The sequence below is a fragment of the Miniopterus natalensis genome, chromosome 20 (assembly GCF_054644295.1).
Source record: "Miniopterus natalensis isolate mMinNat1 chromosome 20, mMinNat1.hap1, whole genome shotgun sequence".
Taxonomy (NCBI): Eukaryota; Metazoa; Chordata; class Mammalia; order Chiroptera; family Miniopteridae; genus Miniopterus; species Miniopterus natalensis.
In genome coordinates this window covers 27,764,063-27,783,051 of record NC_142100.1, presented here as the reverse complement: position 1 = coordinate 27,783,051, position 18,989 = coordinate 27,764,063, and the positions used below count along the sequence as shown (strand labels likewise).

The 18,989-nt window shown below is 53.3% G+C and overlaps 2 protein-coding genes across 3 annotated transcripts in view; one reads left to right on the top strand and one right to left on the bottom strand.

Annotated features, from left to right (window-relative positions):
- Positions 1-58: 58 nt before the first annotated feature.
- On the bottom strand, positions 59-7,771 carry PXMP2 (peroxisomal membrane protein 2). Of its 2 annotated transcripts, none has more exons than XM_087828809.1 (5): positions 7,650-7,771; positions 6,281-6,394; positions 4,824-4,983; positions 3,152-3,271; positions 59-868 (listed from the first exon to the last, which is right to left on the bottom strand). In XM_087828809.1, exons 1-5 carry the CDS (start codon positions 7,769-7,771, stop codon positions 743-745), a joined length of 642 nt encoding a protein of 213 aa, XP_087684935.1. In that variant the 3' UTR covers positions 59-742. The 2 variants fall into 2 exon arrangements, with proteins under 2 accessions (XP_087684935.1, XP_087684936.1); XM_087828810.1 differs by lacking the exon at positions 59-868 and adding an exon at positions 1,661-2,159.
- A 441-nt stretch (positions 7,772-8,212) lies between these two features.
- POLE (DNA polymerase epsilon, catalytic subunit) overlaps positions 8,213-18,989 on the top strand; it is a 36,313-nt gene continuing 25,536 nt past the window's right edge. The window contains exons 1-20 of the mRNA XM_087828472.1: positions 8,213-8,289; positions 9,022-9,157; positions 9,659-9,739; positions 10,126-10,170; positions 10,322-10,414; positions 10,713-10,867; positions 12,093-12,234; positions 12,345-12,425; positions 13,284-13,391; positions 13,716-13,826; positions 14,094-14,179; positions 14,446-14,565; positions 15,208-15,340; positions 15,436-15,549; positions 15,635-15,847; positions 16,066-16,173; positions 17,412-17,540; positions 17,616-17,718; positions 17,810-17,956; positions 18,291-18,436. Coding sequence (XP_087684598.1) covers positions 8,228-8,289; positions 9,022-9,157; positions 9,659-9,739; positions 10,126-10,170; positions 10,322-10,414; positions 10,713-10,867; positions 12,093-12,234; positions 12,345-12,425; positions 13,284-13,391; positions 13,716-13,826; positions 14,094-14,179; positions 14,446-14,565; positions 15,208-15,340; positions 15,436-15,549; positions 15,635-15,847; positions 16,066-16,173; positions 17,412-17,540; positions 17,616-17,718; positions 17,810-17,956; positions 18,291-18,436 — 2,313 coding nt within the window. The 5' untranslated portion in view covers positions 8,213-8,227. The remainder of the gene's footprint in view (positions 8,290-9,021; positions 9,158-9,658; positions 9,740-10,125; positions 10,171-10,321; positions 10,415-10,712; positions 10,868-12,092; positions 12,235-12,344; positions 12,426-13,283; positions 13,392-13,715; positions 13,827-14,093; positions 14,180-14,445; positions 14,566-15,207; positions 15,341-15,435; positions 15,550-15,634; positions 15,848-16,065; positions 16,174-17,411; positions 17,541-17,615; positions 17,719-17,809; positions 17,957-18,290; positions 18,437-18,989) is intronic.

Genomic DNA, 18,989 nt, shown 5'->3' with positions numbered 1-18,989 from the left:
CAGGCACACGCTTCCGCCGAGGCCGCTTCCCGGCGGAAGTCTCGCCTCCCGGCGGAAGTCTCGCCTCCCGGCGCCGGAGTCGCGGGGGCCCCCGGGATCGCTGACTTCCGGAACAAGGCGCAGCCGCGAGGTGAGTGGGCTTTTGTGGCCGGGTGTCTGCGGAGGGTCCGGGTGTGAGCGAGTCGCTGCGCCTTCGAGCGCGAGTGTTCACGCGGCGCGCCCGGAGGGGCACGACCGCAGCACTGAGCCCCGCCCTGCGGCCGGGCCAGCGCGGGGCCCGGGGTGCCCGCGCTGCGGGAGCGGAGGGAGTCGGGAGAGGCGGCCGAGGAGATGAGAACTTGGGGTTCCGCTTAGTGACTGTGGGGCCTCCGCGGGGTAGTAAGATGCACACGTGAGGGCCGCTGGCTCCGCCACGTGCAGCTGCAGCTCGGGGCGTTAAGCACGTTCCCGCGGTGCGGCCGTCACCACCTCCATCCCAGCTCATCTCCCCCGGCCCTCGCCGTCCCCGTTAAGCTCTCCCCATTTCCCGGCCCCCGCCAAGCTCTCCCCATTTTCCCCCTCCCGGCCCCGCTCCCACCATCTACTCTGTGCCTATGCGGTTGTCTCCAGGGACCGAGTACAAGTGGGACCGTGTACTGTTTGTTCTTCGGGACCAGCTTATTTCACTCCGTATAGTGTCCTCGAGGTTCATCCGTGTTGCAGCAGGAGTCCGAGTTCTTTTTTAAGACCGAGTAAGATTCCACTATGTGGAGAGCCCACGTCTTGTGTATCTTTCCATCCGTCCATGGACACGGGTTTCCACCTCTCGGCTGCTGTGACCGATGCTGCTGTGGACGTGGGTGTGCAAATCTCTCTTGAGTTGCCTGTACTGAGGGAAGCCAAGAAGCAAGCTCACTTAGTCCAGTGAGTCTAGAAAGGTCTGGGCAGGTACAGGCATCAGCCCCACCTCTGAGGAAGGATGGTGGGTGGGCTGAACAGGAGGGTTGCCCTCTGCATCCCTTCCACCACCTGTACATTCAGGTGAGTACTTCACCTCCATCATGGCAGAAGACTAGAGAGATTGCATTCCAGAGGATTCGAACCAGAAGGACTGGATTTGAGACACCAGACAGTTGAGACTGGGATGCAGTAATAACAGTGAGGTTATATGAAGGTCACATACTAATACTAGGATCTGTAACCCCTTTCCTCCAGTTAGCCACAAGAATGTTGGCCACTAGGCTTATACCCTGCTCCACTACAAACGCCATCCTTCCCCCAGGTGAGAAATAAAAGGATTCCTCTCTGAGGAATCTGACCAGCCCAAAAGGAAAGGCCTGAGTTATTAAGAACAGGTGATTCTCCACAAAACCAGATCCTTGCTCGGTGAGCCCACAAAGTGCTGTTTGACAAGTGCGGCCCATTCACACTGAGCTTCCAAAGAATTCCTGAGTGGCTTTGACTCAAACACTGATGCACTGTCAAGGATCAACAGACATTTGAGGAGATCCTGATTTAAAAGAAACAGCACATGGGACAGAAGAAAATTTAAAAATACATATGGTTAAGATTCCCAAGGGATGGTGTATCTATGACACTAGGTTGGGATACTATCAGGAAGGAATGTTCCAAGAGTGGGGAGGGTTATTGTAAGTGAGCAGCAGCAAAGCACAAAATCAGCTGAAGGTTGGCATATATTTATATAGCCTCTCAAAACATCAGAGTCAAGTCCTGGTCTAGAGGGCCTTTTCCTGTGGCGCCTGGTAGCTAAGCAGTAGCAGTGTATGTTTTACCATGATTTTTTTTTTTAAAGTAAAAGATGTGAGGGCAGCCCCCCCCCAGTCACAGTCATTCAGATACGTTAAAATCACCCCTGAAAAGGGTACATTATAGTTTATTATGATCCTAATTCAGTCCAAGGTGATAAGTGAAATCATCTTTACTGTATTTTTAAGAGAGAGCTGTTTCTCCATCATTTTAGGGCATGTTGAGTCACATGATCTGTAGTCTGATTAGTCCTGACTGGGCTGTTTCTGCTCTCACCCTGGGCAGGGGAGCACTCCACCTAGATGCAGCTTGGCAGTGCGCGTGACATTGTCTCCAGGTCATCCTCACTTCCCCAGGGAGGCCAGGTAGGCATACCAGAACAGAGCCACCAGGTTAGCAAAAAGCACCCGGAACTGCCAGAGAACACAGGCCGAAGTAAGTGCAAGGCCCTGGCAACACTTACCAGACACCAGTCCCCTAGGGCAGAGCTCCTCCGCTGGTGGGTCCAGCTGGCCCTGCTGTATTGACAGCACTGTGCCCAGCCCCCAGCTGAGGGACAAGGGCGAGGACAGGCCAGCAGGGAAAAGCAACTGCCCCTTCCCCTCCTCGGGAACAACTGCCCTCCTCAGGAGCACTTCAGTGTCAGGTCCTGACCCAGCCTCTTGCCCCAGACCCAGCCATCACGCGATGGCTTCACCCAGTCTTGACGCCTGCATGGCCTCATCACTCTCAGCTCTGTCCCACTGCCCCGCTTCAATGATCTGACAGGCAAACCCCCACCTGAAATCACCTCCAGTCAATGAGCTCACCCCACAGATAAGCTCCATGGAAGAAGCAGCCTGGTCTATCTCATTAATCACTATCCCAAGTCTAGAGCACTGGGACATACACTGCTCAATAAACATTTGTTGAATGAACCACTGCCCCTTAAGCATCACCGGCAACCATCTAAAATGGAAACTCCAGCCACACAGCATTCTGTCCGCACTACTTGCAGAGATTCAATTTTCCAGCCATCCTGTCTTCTCACGTCTTCATTTCCTTCTCTGTATACCTTAGAGTCTATGGCCATAGTCCTAGTTTCCTTACCTTCTTGTTCCCCAGTTTCGCTCTTGGAAAAACCTGGACTCTCCCTGCCTCTCACCTCCCAGAGCCCCAGGCCCATGCACGTGTGGGTCTTTGGCCTCTATGGCTCCCATCTCCAGTCTGCTCCCTCCCGTTCTCAAGTTTATAAGCTTTTACCCACCTTCGGTCTGGCCCCAACCAACCCTCTGCCCTCTCCAGTAACAATCACCTCAAAGAAAACAAAGATTGTTGCAAGGGAAAAGGTGGCTGATGGGAACCCGCCTTTGGTGGAGCTGACACCCTGTGGCCCTGTGGCCCTGCACCGTGCAGGTGGCCTCACCTGCAAGGGGACGTAGTTGATGTTAATGAACTGCACTGGGGTCCAGACGCGCCAGTTCATCTGCAGCGCTGGCCAGAATGCAGTCCTCACCTTGGCGGCACTGGCGGCTGCGTCTCCACCCTGGAAAGGAGGGAAATACAGTGAGCGAGCCCCACTGCCCTTGGGCTGAGATTGGGGCACCAGGACCTGGGGACCCCCAAACCCTAACACAGTGGGGGTTTTAGACAGCAGACTTTGTTCTGGTTAAACATGGAGCACACGTGTGCGTAATGAGCAGTGCAGCTGTAAGGAGCTCACCGTCCAGCTGGGAAATCACCAGAACTGAGCACTCCTCACACTGGGCGTGATGTCCACACCCCTGGTACAGAGCTGACCTGATGGCATTGGGGGATAGAAGTGAGGCCAAAATGACATGAAGCGCAGGAGGCAGAGGTTGGGACGAAGCAAGTGCTCAATAAATGTCAGCTGGTGCCGTCCTGCATCACTGCAGGGAGGACAACTGGGGATGACCTTTTCAGACAACAGCTCTAGGAGCTGACCTAACAGGAATCCTCTCCAAAGGGGACAGGTGTGTGGTGGAATCCTGTGACATGATGTCTGATCACAAATGCTGGCTGCCGCAGCAGCTGATGTGTGACTGCTTGTGTGTGTGTGGTCTAGTGCAGTTTCCACATATCATTCACGTGTTCTGTACTTTGGTAACACTTGACATATATGTACAGGTTTTTGCTTTTTAATGAAAATATACTCCATATTTGGAAGTAAAAAGAGAAACAGCCATGGTACCTTCACTTCTAATGCGGGCCCTTTGCTTCCTCTTGGCTCAGATTTCCTAAGGACTCCCCAAACACTTCTGTTTATTATCAGGGACTTATTAGCAATCACAGATAAGTCTGAACACCTGTCCTACTTATCCCCAGGGTCACTTTACACAACAAGGTGTATTCTGCTTACTAACAAAAACTGGAGAGGTGGTTTCAAAATAAAACCTGAGAAGCTTTTACCTGGTGTGATTGGTTTAAACTAATATTGAGGCAGAACATCACTTGTTTGGGGCACATAGTGGGTGGACAGAAAGCAGGTGGTGAGGGGCTGAAGGGGCTGGTGAACTGGGAAAAGGGCCTTGCGCTGGGCACATTAGAGCAGACCTCTCATGCAGTAGGCTGTGACATGAAGTCTGTGCTGGTAAGTGAGCCTCTTCAGAGCACTCAGGATGTCCAGGCACTGAGTTAGCTCAGGTTTCTGCAACGTCATTGGGGTCTGAAACTCCTGGGCATAGGCCCCATCAGCAATCTGGTGGACCCTCTTTTCAGAACCATGTTTTACAATGTATAAAATATACAAGACCCCAGAGGAAACAATTACAGTGAGTACAGCTGTCCAAGTACTCAGAAGTTTTATGATAGGCTAGTCTATGTGCTTCATTCAGTGACAAGACCAGCAGCAGGTGCCAGGAGTGGAGCAAAAATGATATTCAGGGACAGTAGGTTACATAATTTCCACTGTGGACCCAGGCACCACTAATACGACTGCTTGGCTTCCATCAAGGAAACTGAACCTTAAATTTGAGTTCTGCAAAAAGTTCGCAGACCCTGCATTCCACCCCTTGATGCCAGGGTAAGAACCCCTTTACCCAATGAGGAGCCAGGGCAGTGCTGCAGCAGAGACCAACCTCCAGGAAGCTCATGCCGATGAGGAACAACAACAGGAAGGCCGGCGCAAAGAGGAGGCGGTCCAGGAGCAGCCTCTTGACCCCTGCCCAGGGGACCTCAGGAGGGATCCAGTACTCCATGAGGAGGTAGAAGAAGTGACTCAGCGGCCCTGTGAAGAACCTGAGGCCCACGGTGGGTGAGCTGGACTGCCTTTCTCGGGTCTAGGATCACCCCCAAACGCCAAGCCCCAGACCCTGGCTCCCTCAGCACTGACCACAGACCTGTGGTCCTTCTACAAAGTGTGCTTGCTTTGAACCGGTTTCAAGCATTCCTCTTGCCTGACAGACCAGACTTGGTCCTGCCTTGGATCCCCACCATCTTCACGTGGCCGGCTCCTTCTCAACACTGTTGGCTTGGACAGTTCTTTTCTAATTGTTCTAGGTAACAAGCCCACTGCGGTTTCCGCCACTCTATTCCAGGCCCCTCTTGGTCTTCGTCATAGCATTTATCACTACATGTCATGATCTCATCTGTTTAGTTATATCGTTGTCCTAGAAGGTGACCCTCTCCCGCACGAAGCCAGGATGAAACCTGCATCGCTGCTATTCAACCCAAAGTGTGCAGAGAACTGGGCCCAGCTACAGCATCTACAGACCTGCAGCTCCGTAACATTCAGCGATAAAAAGATGGGCCAGGACCCAGGGATCTTCCAACTTCTGACACTGAAAGTCTTTAAACAAGTGGTCCTCAGTTGTCCATTCCCACCCTAAGAACCAGTGGCCTAAAGCAGGGATTCTCAGCGGGAGAAGTCTGGAGGATGGGAAACTGGTTGGAAAGCCTCCAGGTGATTCTGATACACTCCCCTCTCTGGGGTGGGACAGAATTATGGCTTTAAATACATTATGGAAAAAAAGGCTGTGATGAATAAAGTTAACAATACTTACAAAATTGGTATTTGTGAATTTTGAATTTAAAAAAATCACTTGTTGCAAAAGACTTCAAAATAATCCATCTATACAAACACTGTTGTTGGCCAGAGAACTCGATGGATTTAATTGGAAAACTCATGAATTTCTGTGCTTTTGCAGTTTAATAAGTGGTTCAGAAACTGGACATTTCTCAGGACACTTAACTCTTTTTCTGGGTGTTTACGCTACGAAACTAACTGGCCATATTTGAGTCTGTCTTCCACTTTCAGGGTCTCTGAGTCTTGAAGTCGGGCTTTAGGTTCAGGTGAGTTATCTGCTCTTCATTCTCTCAGCACAGAGAAGAGGCCACTCCCACCCATGAAATTCAAAATAAATGAATAGAACTAGAAAATGACATTAACGTGACTGCTGTTCAGACTTCCCCCCATGATTACTTAAATGCTTTTTAAAGTTATTTTTCCAAATTAGATCGTTCCAGGAACTTGATACCGTAGCTTTGCTGCACTTAAGTCTGCTGCTGGGTGAGCCAGCCCAGTTGTGGAACTCACCCGTAAATGGCATATCTGAGGGGCCCACTGACATCTAGCCTTTGAGAGCAGTTTTCTTTTTTCCGCTTCTTAATCATCTGGGCCAGCAAGTTCCCAAGTGCTGACAAAAGGCCACTGTGGACAGAGAGGTAGTAAGAGAACAGCCCACCAGCAGGAGGGCGCTGTTCCTGCGCGGAGTTAGTCATGGGGCGTTCTGAGGTCCTGCTGGGGATGAGTGGCCTCTCATCCAAGCAGCTGACATGCAAGGTCCCTGCATCAAAGGACAGAACAGCAGAACCACACGCACTGGAGCACAGCAAGATCTCCGCTGCTGGGCTGTACCAGTGTCCATACCGAGGGCGGTATTGTACTCTAATTTTGCAAAAGGTTACATGTGCGGGAGGGAGGGATCCTTATGATGAAAACTTTCTGTATTTTGACGCCAGTGGTGGCTAAAACCTGTGCACGTGATAAAACTAGAGAACTAAACACACACACACACGAGACAAGTACAAGAAAAGCTGGGGAAATCAGAGGATGGCCTGGGGACTGTCCACGCCAGTGTTCTGGTTGCAATACTGTATTATTAGTTTTACAAATGTCACCAATGCGGGAAACTGGGCAAGTGTATAAGGATCTTGCAGTATTATTTCTTACAGCTGCATGTGAATCTACAATTATCACTAAAAACTTCAATAAAAAGATGGAGCCCCGAGGCTCGGCCTACAGCTGCCCTCTGAGCAGCTCTCTGCGCTAAAACACCCTAAGGTCTTGGTGTGCGCCTGAGACCCTCTCCCCCTCGCTCCTGCCGTTTCTTAGCCACACGGACCTTCCCCCTCCTTCGTTCGCTCGCTCCCCGCTCCGGACCTGCGCTCCGCCGCACCCTCTGCCCTCCACTCGGGCCTCTTCCAACGTCGCCTCCTGGGTAGGTTTAGACACCGACCTGCCCCTCGGCTCCTTCGCTAGCGAGCGAGCTCCTCAGGGCCCAGCCCCAGGCGCGCTCGGCACGGCCGTGAAAGGCTGGCCTAGGGAACGGGAGCCGACGTGGGACGCGAGCCGAGTACAGCGGCCAAGGGGCCGCGGCCTCGCGAAGCGCTCAACGCTGCGGCCCGAGGGCGGAGCCCGCGACGCCCCCGAGCCCCGGCGGGGACGCGCCCCGCGCCCGGGGCCCCGCCCGCAGGAGCCCTCCGCGGCGCGCGGCTTCCCTTTCCCCGCGCCCGGGCTCGCGTGGCGCCCACGAGTTACTGCCCGGGCCTCCCGGGCGGTTCCGGGCCGCTGGAAGCTCGTCTCGCGCGGGGCTTCGCCTTCCGCACTCGGGCCCCAGGGAGGCGTCCCCGCGGCTGGGGCCCGGCCGGCCCGCCCGGCCCCGCCCGCGCCGCGCCGCGCCGACCTGGTGGCCGCCTTGGTGAGCACCGGGTAGAGCCGCAGGAGAAGCAGGTACCGGGCGAGCGCCCGCCGCGGCAGCGCCTGGAGCCCGGCCTCGGCCCGCAGCCTGGACGCCGCCGGCGCCATCGCCTCCGCTCGGTGCGCGCCCGCCCCGCCCCAGGCCCGCCCGTGCTGGGCGCGGGGACGCCCAGACACTTCCCGCCCGGCCGCGGCCCGCAGCGCCGCCCGGCACCGAGCCCGCCGTGCGCGGCACGCGCCTCCGCACACTTTTCCTCGGGTCCCTAACCTGCCGCCTCCCCTCGGGCGCCGGCGGCGATTGGAGCTCGACGCGCCTGCGCACTGCTCTCCAGAGGCCAGGACCGGCCACCTCCCCTCGGGCGCGGGCGGCGATTGGAGCTCGACGCGCCTGCGCACTGCTCTCGAGGCCAGGACCAGCCCCTTCCCCTCGGATGCCGGCGGCGATTGGAGCTTGAAGGGGTGGGGCGCGACGAACCTCCTGGTTGGGCGGGGGGGGTGCTTCCGGTCTCTCGCGAGAGTTGGTGGGAGCGCGCCAAATTTCTTCGGGGCGACTGTGGTGGCGCGATGGTGCTGAGGAACAGCGGGCGGCGGTACGCGGAGCCGGGCGCGGACGGCGAGGCCGGCAGGTGAGGGGCGCCCGGGGGCGGCGGGCTTGGGCCCTTCCTCCGCGCGGGGCTCGGGGCTCACGCTGAGGAGGCGGCGGGCTTCCGCGGAGCGGGGCGGGGACGGGCGCTGGGCTGCAGTCCGCCCCGGTCCCCGCGGCTGTAGTGCGCCCCGGGCATCACGCCGCTCTCGGCCGGGCTTCGGGTGGACGGGCGGGGCCGTGCGAGGCGGGCGGCGCCGCGGGGAGCACACGTCCCCTTCGTTCTCCCAGCCGGGCCGGTCCTGCTCGCGCCGGAGGTCGCGGTGACCGGGGCTCCCTGGCGCGCAGCGAGTCCGCAGGGCAGGGCGGGGCGGCCGCCGCGGTGGCGGAGCCTCGGGCACCTGAGCGCCGGGGCCCGGGTTTCGCTCTCCGGCCGTAGAATGGAGCTGCTGTGAACTTGTGCGCACAGCTCTGGTGCGAGTGCGCGACCCTCCCTCCAGCGCGGCGCGGGCGAGCTGTCCCGTGGGCAGCGGCGTCCAGCGCGACCGCTGCGTTCGTGTCCGGCCCTGTTCGTGTCCGGCCCTGTTCGGGTCCGGCCCTGTTCGGGTCGAGTCGGAGCCGCGCGGCTGAGGGTCCCGCCCCTCGCGCTTTTCCCGTGGCTCCTGTGCCGTGCAGGAGCCGCTTTGCTAAGCGTGGGGTCGTTCGGGGGGTGCATCCACCGCGTCTCCGCCGCCCCGCGCGGTGCCTGGAGGCTGCATTGCCCTGCTCTCTCCAGGGATGACGGCCCCTCTGTCTCCGCGCTCAAGCGCCTGGAGCGCAGTCAGTGGACGGATAAGATGGATGCTCGGTTCGGATTTGAGAGGCTCAAGGAGCCAGGAGAGAAGACGGGCTGGCTGATCAATATGCACCCTGTGAGCGCCTGGGCTCCCCTCCTCCTTCGTCCTTCCTCCTTCCTCCTCCCTCTTTTCTCCTCCTCCTTTCTCTTCCTTCCTCCTCCTCCTCCTTCTCCTCCTTCCTCCTCCTTCCTCCTCCTCCTTCCTCGTCCTTCCTCCTCCCCCTCACCCCTGTGGAGTCACAGCCCTTCTCTGAGGAGTGGGTGCACTTGGTGTGGGGACCTGCTGTGTGGGTGGCACGGGTGGGGATGGGCCTGTGTGTAGTGCTGCTTTTTCACATCTTTGGGCCATAGAAGACATTGAGAAGATTGAGGAGGGGATGTCCTTGTTACCTGTAAGAGTATAACTTTCAAGAATGAGAGAGAAATTTCCCCTGGAGGCAGTTAGGATGGGGTTCTCGTGAATGGGGCTGGTGGTGGTGGTGCAGGGCAGGGAAAGGTTTTGTTTTTCAAGAAGAGGAGGAAAGGGCTCCTACTGTGTAGAGGATAACCTCGTGCCCATGTGGACTGACTCTTGTAGACTGAGATTTTAGATGAAGATAAACGCCTAGTCAGCGCAGTGGATTACTACTTTATTCAAGACGATGGGAGCAGATTTAAGGTAAGCCGCTGAACCCCAAGAAGGTGAAACCCACTCAGTGACAAGGCACAGCTGAGCCCAGAATGATGCGTGGTCGTTTAGCTCTGTAGCTGTGAGGAGAGCTTGGGAGGCTTCCAGTGTGCAGCTGCCCAGAGCCCATTGGTCACCACTTAGGGTCTGCTAAGAGCAGCTGGCTGGAAAAGTACAAAAGATGGGTTCTGTCATATCCCTTAGACCCTTGCCCTGCAATGTGTGCAGCCCCAAATCCTTATTGCCCCATCTCTCTTAAGAGATGTCAGGGTCAAGGGTGCACTGAGTCTGGGCTGCTCACAGGTATAAGCAGCCTGTCTTCACCACTCCCCCTTTTTCTTTCTCATCGCCCTTGAATGGGTTGGTGACTCTTGCAGGTGGCGCTGCCCTACAAGCCATATTTCTACATTGCAACCAGAAAGGTAAGTCTGGCTCATAGAATCCATTCAGATGAACTGTGTCTCCTCATTCTGTGGGGGGCATCAGAACTAGAAATAAAGAGGCCTCCAGAGAAACAACAAGGAAGTAAACATTTTACTAACGGAAAGTCCTTTCATTCTGATCGTGATTTAGGGTTGTGAGCGAGAAGTGTCATCTTTTCTCTCTAAGAAGTTTCAGGGTAAAATTGCTAAAGTAGAGACTGTTCCCAAAGAGGATCTGGACTTGGTGAGTGTCACTCATACCTTCCAGGGTATGTGAAGCTGGGTCCACTGTGCCAGGAGTGACATGGCAAGAGGCCAAGCTCGGCCCTGTGGGTGTGGGGAGCTATAGATGGTGGGGCCTTGATGACTAGACGTCCTCTTCAGAGAACTCTAGTGCCATAGTTGATGCCACATGCAAACTTGGACAAGGTGCTTTGAGGTTGACAAGTATATTTACCTCTGAGTCATTCTGCCTTCATTTTCTATCCCCAGTAAAGTCCTTTTTCTCTGGAACTCATAAGTGCGATCTCTTCACTCTGTAGCCAAATCACTTGGTGGGCTTGAAGCGAAATTACATTAAGCTGTCATTCAACACCGTGGAGGACCTTGTCAGAGTGAGGAAGGAGATCTCCCCTGCCGTGAGAAAGAACCGGGAGCAGTGCCACACCAGCGACGCCTACACTGCAATGCTTTCCAGGTAGGCTTCGTTCTCGTAGGCAGAGCAGCAAGTCAGTCCATAGGACTGTTTCCCATTTTTCCTAAGTTGACAAGGTAGCTAGGAGGTGGGAAAACTCAACATTTAAGTTACCTTAAGGATTAACTCTGTTCAATGTGGAAACACTTTTAAGCAATTAAGTAGAATTTTTTTATATCTTCCGTTTGTCTTAAATGAATGGTGGTTTCCCATGTTGTATTTTATTTTATATTCTAGCTGTCCCTCTTTTCTTACACAGGGTGCATTTGCCGCTCTAAAATTGAGTTGCTGTAATAGTAAAGACACTTTAGATTCCTAATCCCACCCCCTTAGCACAGTCTGTTTTTATGGTTTATGGCAAGTGTTAAGCTGTCTACACATTTTATTAAAGCCTAGATTTACATAGCACAGTTTCTCCAGAGAACCTTGGGCATTATACAGAGAAGTTTAATAGAGAACACAAACACTGTTCACAGACGTTTAGATAACAGTGATAGGGAGCAGGGAAAGAGATTAAGAAGAGGGAACCTTGGCAAATTAAAAGTTATGATGACTTCCAAAGAACTAATAGTATCCTCTGACTGAAGAAGATAGATTTGGGACCCTGAACATTTCTGTGAACACCCCACCCCCCCTTAGTGGCCCATAAATTGCTTTTTGGAATATTGGAAGATATAACCAGAGACCAAATCCCCAGAGGCCTGAGCCTTCTCTAAAATTCAGTCTTTCTTTTTCCACCTTAAGTAGTTCATTCAGTATTTCCAAGCTGAGTGTGCTGACTTGGGACAGTGTTTTCTCGGTTGAATATGATAGGGTAGCTATGATACAGAAATAGTTACCATTACCTGTCACTTGACCTTACCAAGAGCCTTGTGACCGTTACCTGTTGATGCTCCTGCAGTTTTCTTGATGAAACGAGCTCAGTGAAGGCGGGTCACACTTGTAGACGTGTCTCCCAAGTAGCAGTTTCCTTTCTTTATTCTTCTAATTGGGGTGTAACCTACGTCCTATAAAGCGCACATGTCCTAAGTGTACACTGAATTTCCTTGTGTCTGTGATCTGCTGTTCAGCTAGGGTGTCGTCCAAGGTCACCCTTAAGAGGGGCCTATCCTGGTCCTCTCAGCCACCTTGGTTTAACTTTTGTGTTTACTCCATGTGGACTCTGGTCCCCCAACCCCAGCCCTTCATGGAGTGTAGTTGAGTAAGCTGTTCTCTCTTTATTTTGCAGTGTTCTGCAAGGGGGCAGTGTGATTATGGACGAAGAGGAAACCTCTAAGAAGATTGCCGACCAACTGGACAACATTGTGGACATTCGAGAGTATGACGTGCCCTACCACATCCGGCTCTCCATCGACCTGAAGATCCACGTGGTGAGTGGGCTCAGCTCGAGGGTGGTGCCGGACAGCCAGAAATGGGACTGAAGGGTGAGTCCACAGAAACAGATGCAGAGCTCTCTAGTTAATGGCTTCCCATCCTGCAGGCGCACTGGTACAACGTCAGACACCGAGGGAGTGCCTCACCAGTGGAGATCACCCGCCGAGATGACCTCGTTGAACGACCTGTAAGTGCTGCTGTCTTTTCCACCATCCCAACTTTCCCACTGGTTTCTGGAGAGAGCTAATTCCGGGCTGAAAGGTGAATTTGGTTCAAAGATCTGTTTGCTGCATTTTCCCAAATACTTTCTGAAAAGATTATGGAGCAATCACTTCTGATCAGTTTCTGACCCATGAGTATAATTTCACTCGCGCCTGTGATGTGTTTGAGTAGGGCTGGATTTGAGCATTAGAGGGAGCTCCCCAACTTCCATTTGGGGAGTTGATAGCGAGTGATGTGCTGAAAAATGGGCTTGTAACTGGAAAGCCTTGGTTCAGGGACAGCTTTTCGATTGCGTTTTCTCAATAACAAGATGGAGATTGCACCTCTGAACCACAGTCTTCTGTCAGGGTTGTCAGAATGGTAAAAATGAGGTCATGCTTTTTTTTTTTCTCCTTTTTTTTTTTCTCTCTAGAGAGAGGAAGGAAAGAGAAAGAGAGAGAATCATCGATTTGTTGTTATTTATGCACTCATTGGTTGATTCTTGTATGTGCCCTGACCAGGGATCAAACCAACAACCTTGGGGTATCAGGAGAACACTCTATCCAACTAAGCAACTTGGCCAGGGCAAGGTCATGCATTTTAGAGAGCCTTGAGACTCGGATGTTGTACAATTCTAGGCTTTTCCTATGATCTTGCCTTTCTTATATGTGTTGCATTGTCATTCCACCACTGAATTATGGTATTCTTGATGTGGGCCTCTCAGCCCCAAGATGCCTGTCCCGCATTTTTGGGAAACTTTCCCTGTGTTAGCTCAACTCTTGATTTTTGCAGCTGAAGGTGGGTGTGGTTTGTTGCCAACTCATGCTATATTTTGTCCCTCCAGGACCCTGTGGTTTTGGCATTTGACATTGAGACAACCAAACTGCCCCTCAAGTTTCCTGATGCTGAGACTGACCAAATTATGATGATTTCCTATATGATTGATGGCCAGGTGAGCAGTGCCTTTTCGGGTGTGATCTCCCTGGAAATGGAGACCTTGTCTGGTCCCCAAACCAAAACAGTGTCCACCCCACAACTTGTATTTTTTGGGTGAATAATGAGTGAGTGGAAATCCAAGAAAGTGAGCAAGTGAGCTGTTCTGACACCCAGCCACGCTCCCACCTTCCGATAGAAGCCTGAGACACTTGGAATATGGGAAAGCTGGGCGCTGTTCAGTTGCTGCTCAGGTTGTTACAGTCTGAGTTTCTGGGCCAAGTGCCAAGAGGTGTGCCTCAGCTTTGTGTCTAACCCACGCAACTGCTGGTGAACTTCCCAGGGCTACCTCATCACCAACAGGGAGATTGTGGCAGAGGACATTGAGGACTTTGAGTTCACCCCTAAGCCGGAGTATGAAGGGCCCTTCTGTGTCTTCAATGAACCTGACGAGGTAAAGAGGTGTCACTGGAAAGCTATCCAGTACTGTGGTAAGATGGGAAGAGGCATGCTGGCCCTTCTAGGCCTCGGCGTGCCTGCAGTCAGAGCAGCTGGGATCAGGTCTCCTTGATGTGGGCCTTGTCCGTGTGCGAGCTCTAGTGGGGACAGAGATAAAGGGTTGCCATGAGGTTGCTTTTCCAGCACTTTGGGAGAGGTACTTGGAAATAGTTTGAAGAGGAGGGAAAAGAACCCTCTGAGCGCTGTGATTTGTTGAATTCAGGTCCATCTAATCCAAAGATGGTTTGAACATGTCCAGGAGACGAAACCCACCATCATGGTTACCTACAATGGGGACTTTTTTGACTGGTGAGTCTAATGTCTAATTTGTGAGTAACTGAAAAGGGTTTAGGAGGGCATGTTTCACGACATTGTGAATATACTTTAGCTACTAAACTGTATGCTGATAAATGGTTATGATGGAAAAAAGTGAGAGAGGAGGGGCCACTCCAGTTGAGAGATTGGTGTGAGGGCTCCTGGGATAGGGAGGCCTCCCCTGGGTGCAGTCTTCCCTGTCCCTGAGGGGATTAGAGACTTAACTGCCTGTGTGCTTGTTCATCCTCTCTCGTCCCTAGGCCATTTGTGGAGGCCAGAGCCACTTTCCACGGACTGAACATGTACCAGGAGATCGGATTCCAGAAGGACAGCCAGGGGGAGTATAAGGCGCCCCAGTGCATCCACATGGACTGTCTCAGGTAGGCTCCACAGCTCGCCTGGCAGCTTGTCAGTGTTTCGGGAGGGCTTTCCATGAGTGCAGTCCTGTCCATACCTTTGAGGGAGGAAGGTGGCCTCTGAGAAGTAGCTTTCTTCACTGAGGACAGCAGCTGCAGGCTCTGGCCAGGTCCTGGAATGTGCTCTTTTGTCATGTGCTCATCATGTAGCACACACATGCTGAGTGTTGGCCTTGTGTCCGGGATGCCAGACCAGAAGGAAAGGCCTGTTAGGTACCTTGGCTTCCCCACCTGAGCTCAGGGTGCAACATCCCAGCTGTCTCTTGAAGGACAAGCACTTTGCCTGATAGGCTGGGGCGTCCGGGCTGAGGCTAAGCATCCAAGGTTGCCCAGAGTGTCGAGAGGGAGGCTCGAGAGGACTATGGTTTCATGGGCTTTTGGTGCCCCGTGGAGAGGTGGGTTTCATCTTGGCCATCATGGGGAGCCACCGACACATTTAACGCTTGGTCCATTCCCCCTTTTGCCCTGGTGTAATGGCAAGTGGGTTAGAGGGGGGTCCCCATTAGGACTCTGCATCTTGGTGTATGTTTCTAGCTTTGCCACCTTTTACAGGTTCCTGGACTTTGTCTCAGAATCACCTCTGGCCTTTGCTCTCCCCCTTTCCAGGTGGGTGAAGAGGGACAGCTACCTTCCTGTGGGCAGCCACAACCTTAAGGCGGCCGCCAAAGCCAAGCTGGGCTACGACCCCGTGGAGCTGGACCCTGAGGACATGTGCCGGATGGCCACTGAGCAGCCCCAGGTTTGTGTGCCCTGCTGACTTGGGGATCTGGGTGTGAAGGGGGGCCAGTACCTCTGGATGTGTCGTTGCCCTCATTTCTGATGTTCTCTCCTCAGACTCTGGCCACATACTCGGTGTCAGACGCGGTGGCCACGTACTACCTGTACATGAAGTATGTCCACCCCTTTATATTTGCCCTGTGCACCATCATCCCCATGGAGCCTGATGAGGTCAGTGCCTCTCTTGGTCCTGGGCAGCTGATGCGGCCGTGCCATGGGTTTGGGTGTGGGTTTGAACCCTGATGTTTCCCCATAGGTGCTGCGGAAGGGCTCCGGGACCCTGTGCGAGGCCTTGCTGATGGTGCAGGCCTTCCACGCCAACATCATCTTCCCCAACAAGCAGGAGCAGGAGTTCAACAAGCTAACGGATGACGGCCACGTACTGGACGCCGAGACTTATGTGGGCGGCCATGTGGAGGCCCTAGAGTCGGGCGTGTTCCGCAGTGACATCCCCTGCCGGTTCAGGATGGTGCGCCCCTCCTGTGTCTCCCGAGGCTTAGTGGCATGTGGAAGCCACAAGGGCTGAAGTAAAGCCCTCACCCCTTCTCACCCTGTGGGCCCCTCACCAGGAGTCCTCTGTCTGGCCTGCCCTGGTCCAGAATAGTGCAGCGTCCTGCCAGGGGCAGATTGGTTGGTGCCAGAGTGTTTTCCCGTCTCATCTGTGTCCCTCTCGGTCATTTGCGCTAGAATCCTGCTGCCTTTGACTTCCTGCTACAGCGGGTGGAGAAAACCATGCGTCATGCCATTGAGGAAGAGGAGAAGGTGCCCATGGAGCAGGTCACCAACTTCCAAGAGGTAGCTCTTGGGAGGGAGGAGAAAGTGTTCATACATGCTGCCTTGTAGACTGGCTTCTTTCAGTAGTGCACTTACGCACCTACTGTGTGCTGGTGCTTGGGGCCCGAGACAGGTGACAGAGTGTCTTCTGGTCTGGTTCGTAGGACACAACAGTGTTGTCGCAGTCAATGACCTGACCTAGTGGAGTGGGGGAGCTTCACAGGCCCTGGGAACATGGTGGTGGGTCTCGTGTCCAGCCCACTTGGACTCTGTAGGCAGCGAGGAGCTATTGGAGGCTTTCGGCTTATTTTCTTATTGTTAAGGAGACTTTAAAATAATGACAGTACCTGGCCGTAGTGGCTTGTGGGTTGAGCATCGTCCTGTGCACTGAAAGGTGGTTGGTTCATTTCCCAGTCGGAGCGTACCGAAGGCAACCTATGGATGGTTCTCTCTCACACCGATGCATTTCCTGCTTTCTCTTCCTCTCCCTTCCTCTCTAAGCGTGTCCTCAGGTGAGGATTAAAAAAGAAAATTAAGCCCTCTCAGGTTTGGCCCAGTGGTTAGTGCGTTGGCCCGTAGACTAAAGGGTCTCGGGTGTGATTCCCGTCAAGGGCATGTACCCTGGTTGCAGGCTTGATCCCCAGCCCTGGTTGGGGCATGTGTGGGAGGCAACCAGTCAATGTGTCTCACATTGATGTTTGTCTCTCTCCCACTCTCTGAAAAGTGATGGAAAAACTATTCTCGGGTGAGAATTTTTAAAAAAAATTTTTTTTTACACTATGACAGTAAATTCCTAGAAATTACAGAGTAGAATATAGTGACTATAAAATCCATCAAATATGAATAGGAAGTGTCATTTGCAGTGCATCACCTGACTGGAGACGCCAAGCACCTTCCCCTGTGCTGGTTCTGGTCCCTCGGACATGGCACATTCCAGGTTCGTGTTGGGCTCCGCTCAGCACTGCAGTGTATTAGCTGACTCCCATGGGGGCAGAGTTTGTACCAGTTTTAGGATTGGTTTCAAGAAACATCTTGTAACAGATTCATTAGTTTTCTCCCAATCTTCAAATTCTTCTCACGTGGCGGTGGCTGCTTCCAGCCATGCTGTCCTCATCAGGGCTCTGTCCTTGCAAGCCTCCTGCACCTCCAGGGCCGGGTAGTGCCTTCTGTGTGGGTTCTGTGGTGCTTTTTTTGTTACTTTGTAGTCTCCAGTTTTTGTCTTAGTCACACACCTCCACCTCCTTCCCACTTCTCTGTAGGTGTGTGATCAGATTAAGACCAAGCTCACCTCCCTGAGAGATGTTCCTAACCGTATCGAGTGTCCCCTTATCTACCACCTGGACGTGGGGGCCATGTACCCAAACATCATCCTGACGAACCGCCTGCAGGTAAAATAGATTCCTGCATCAGAATGGAGTTCCTTCTGCCTGATCCCTAATTGCTCCCTCCCATCTCCTCCGCAGCCCTCTGCCATGGTGGACGAAGCCACCTGTGCGGCCTGTGACTTCAACAAGCCCGGGGCAAACTGCCAGAGGAAGATGGCCTGGCAGTGGAGGGGCGAGTTCAGTGAGTGCCTGCCCGTGCTGGGAATGCTCAACAGGAAGCAGATGGGCTGGTCTCTGTCACAGACTCTTCTCCCACCTGTCACCCCTCTTAGTGCCGGCCAGTCGCAGCGAGTATCATCGGATCCAACACCAGCTGGAGTCGGAGAAGTTTTCTCCCTTGACCCCCGACGGCCCAGCGCGGGCCTTTCATGAGCTGTCCCGTGAAGAGCAGGCTAAATATGAGAAGAAGAGGCTGGCAGGTAAGCAGCCTGAATAACTTTGGGGCCTTTATTGGGCTGTGTTGGTACTATTAGGCCTGAGGTGAGTTAAACCAGTTGTTGAAGCTATGGTGACCTAGCTCCTCCTATGGGCTTCCTGTCTTCATTTCTCCTTCAGTGCTCACCTGCTCAATCTCCTTTCTGTGGTCTTGGCATGTTTGCCCCATTCATACTGGGACTGCCCTTTTTTAGATGTGATAAACTAGCCGTAGAGAAAGCTACACATTTGTTGGCCTCCATTGCATTCTGGCTTCCTTTGGCTGTCCCCTTTGTGGAGTCTCAGTGCTCGCCCCCCCCCCCCCCCATTGTGCCTCAGATTACTGCCGCAAGGCATACAAGAAGATCCACGTGACTAAGGTGGAGGAGCGCCTCACCACCATCTGCCAGCGGGAGAACTCCTTCTATGTGGACACTGTGCGTGCCTTCCGGGACAGGCGCTACGAGTTCAAAGGTCTTCACAAGGTGGGCCTCTTTTTCTCAGATATGGGCCCTTGCTGGGTCTGTTGGGCAGTCATGGGTGTACAAACATCTTGAGTTCCTGCTTTTGGTTCTCTTGTTTACATTCCCAGGAATGCAGTTGCTGGATCAGACGGTAATGGTATTTTTAATCTTTTGGGGAACCACCAGACCATCATAAGTTAACTCTTAAGTTACTAGTTTATCTGTCTCCCTCATCAGACAAGCACTGACAGTGTAGACTGTCTTGTGGCACTCAATAAGTCTATTAAGTTTTCTGTTCCTTACCAAACCTTTTTTTTTTTCTTATTGGATGGAGAATTTGCTGAAATACTTTTGGTCTCTTCATTTATCAGTTGCTTTTACCAGGGACTCCTAAGTAGCTCTCATTCCCCTAAGTCCATTTAATAGACAGGCCTGGCTTCTTGGCCTCAGGAGGTTGCTGACAGTGTCCCAAGCCCACCCCTCAGCCTCTGTAGCTAAGACTTGCTACATCACACGGAGCAGGTGGAGATAATCTGCCAACAGGAGCCTAACCAGCACTCGGGCCTGTCCCTCC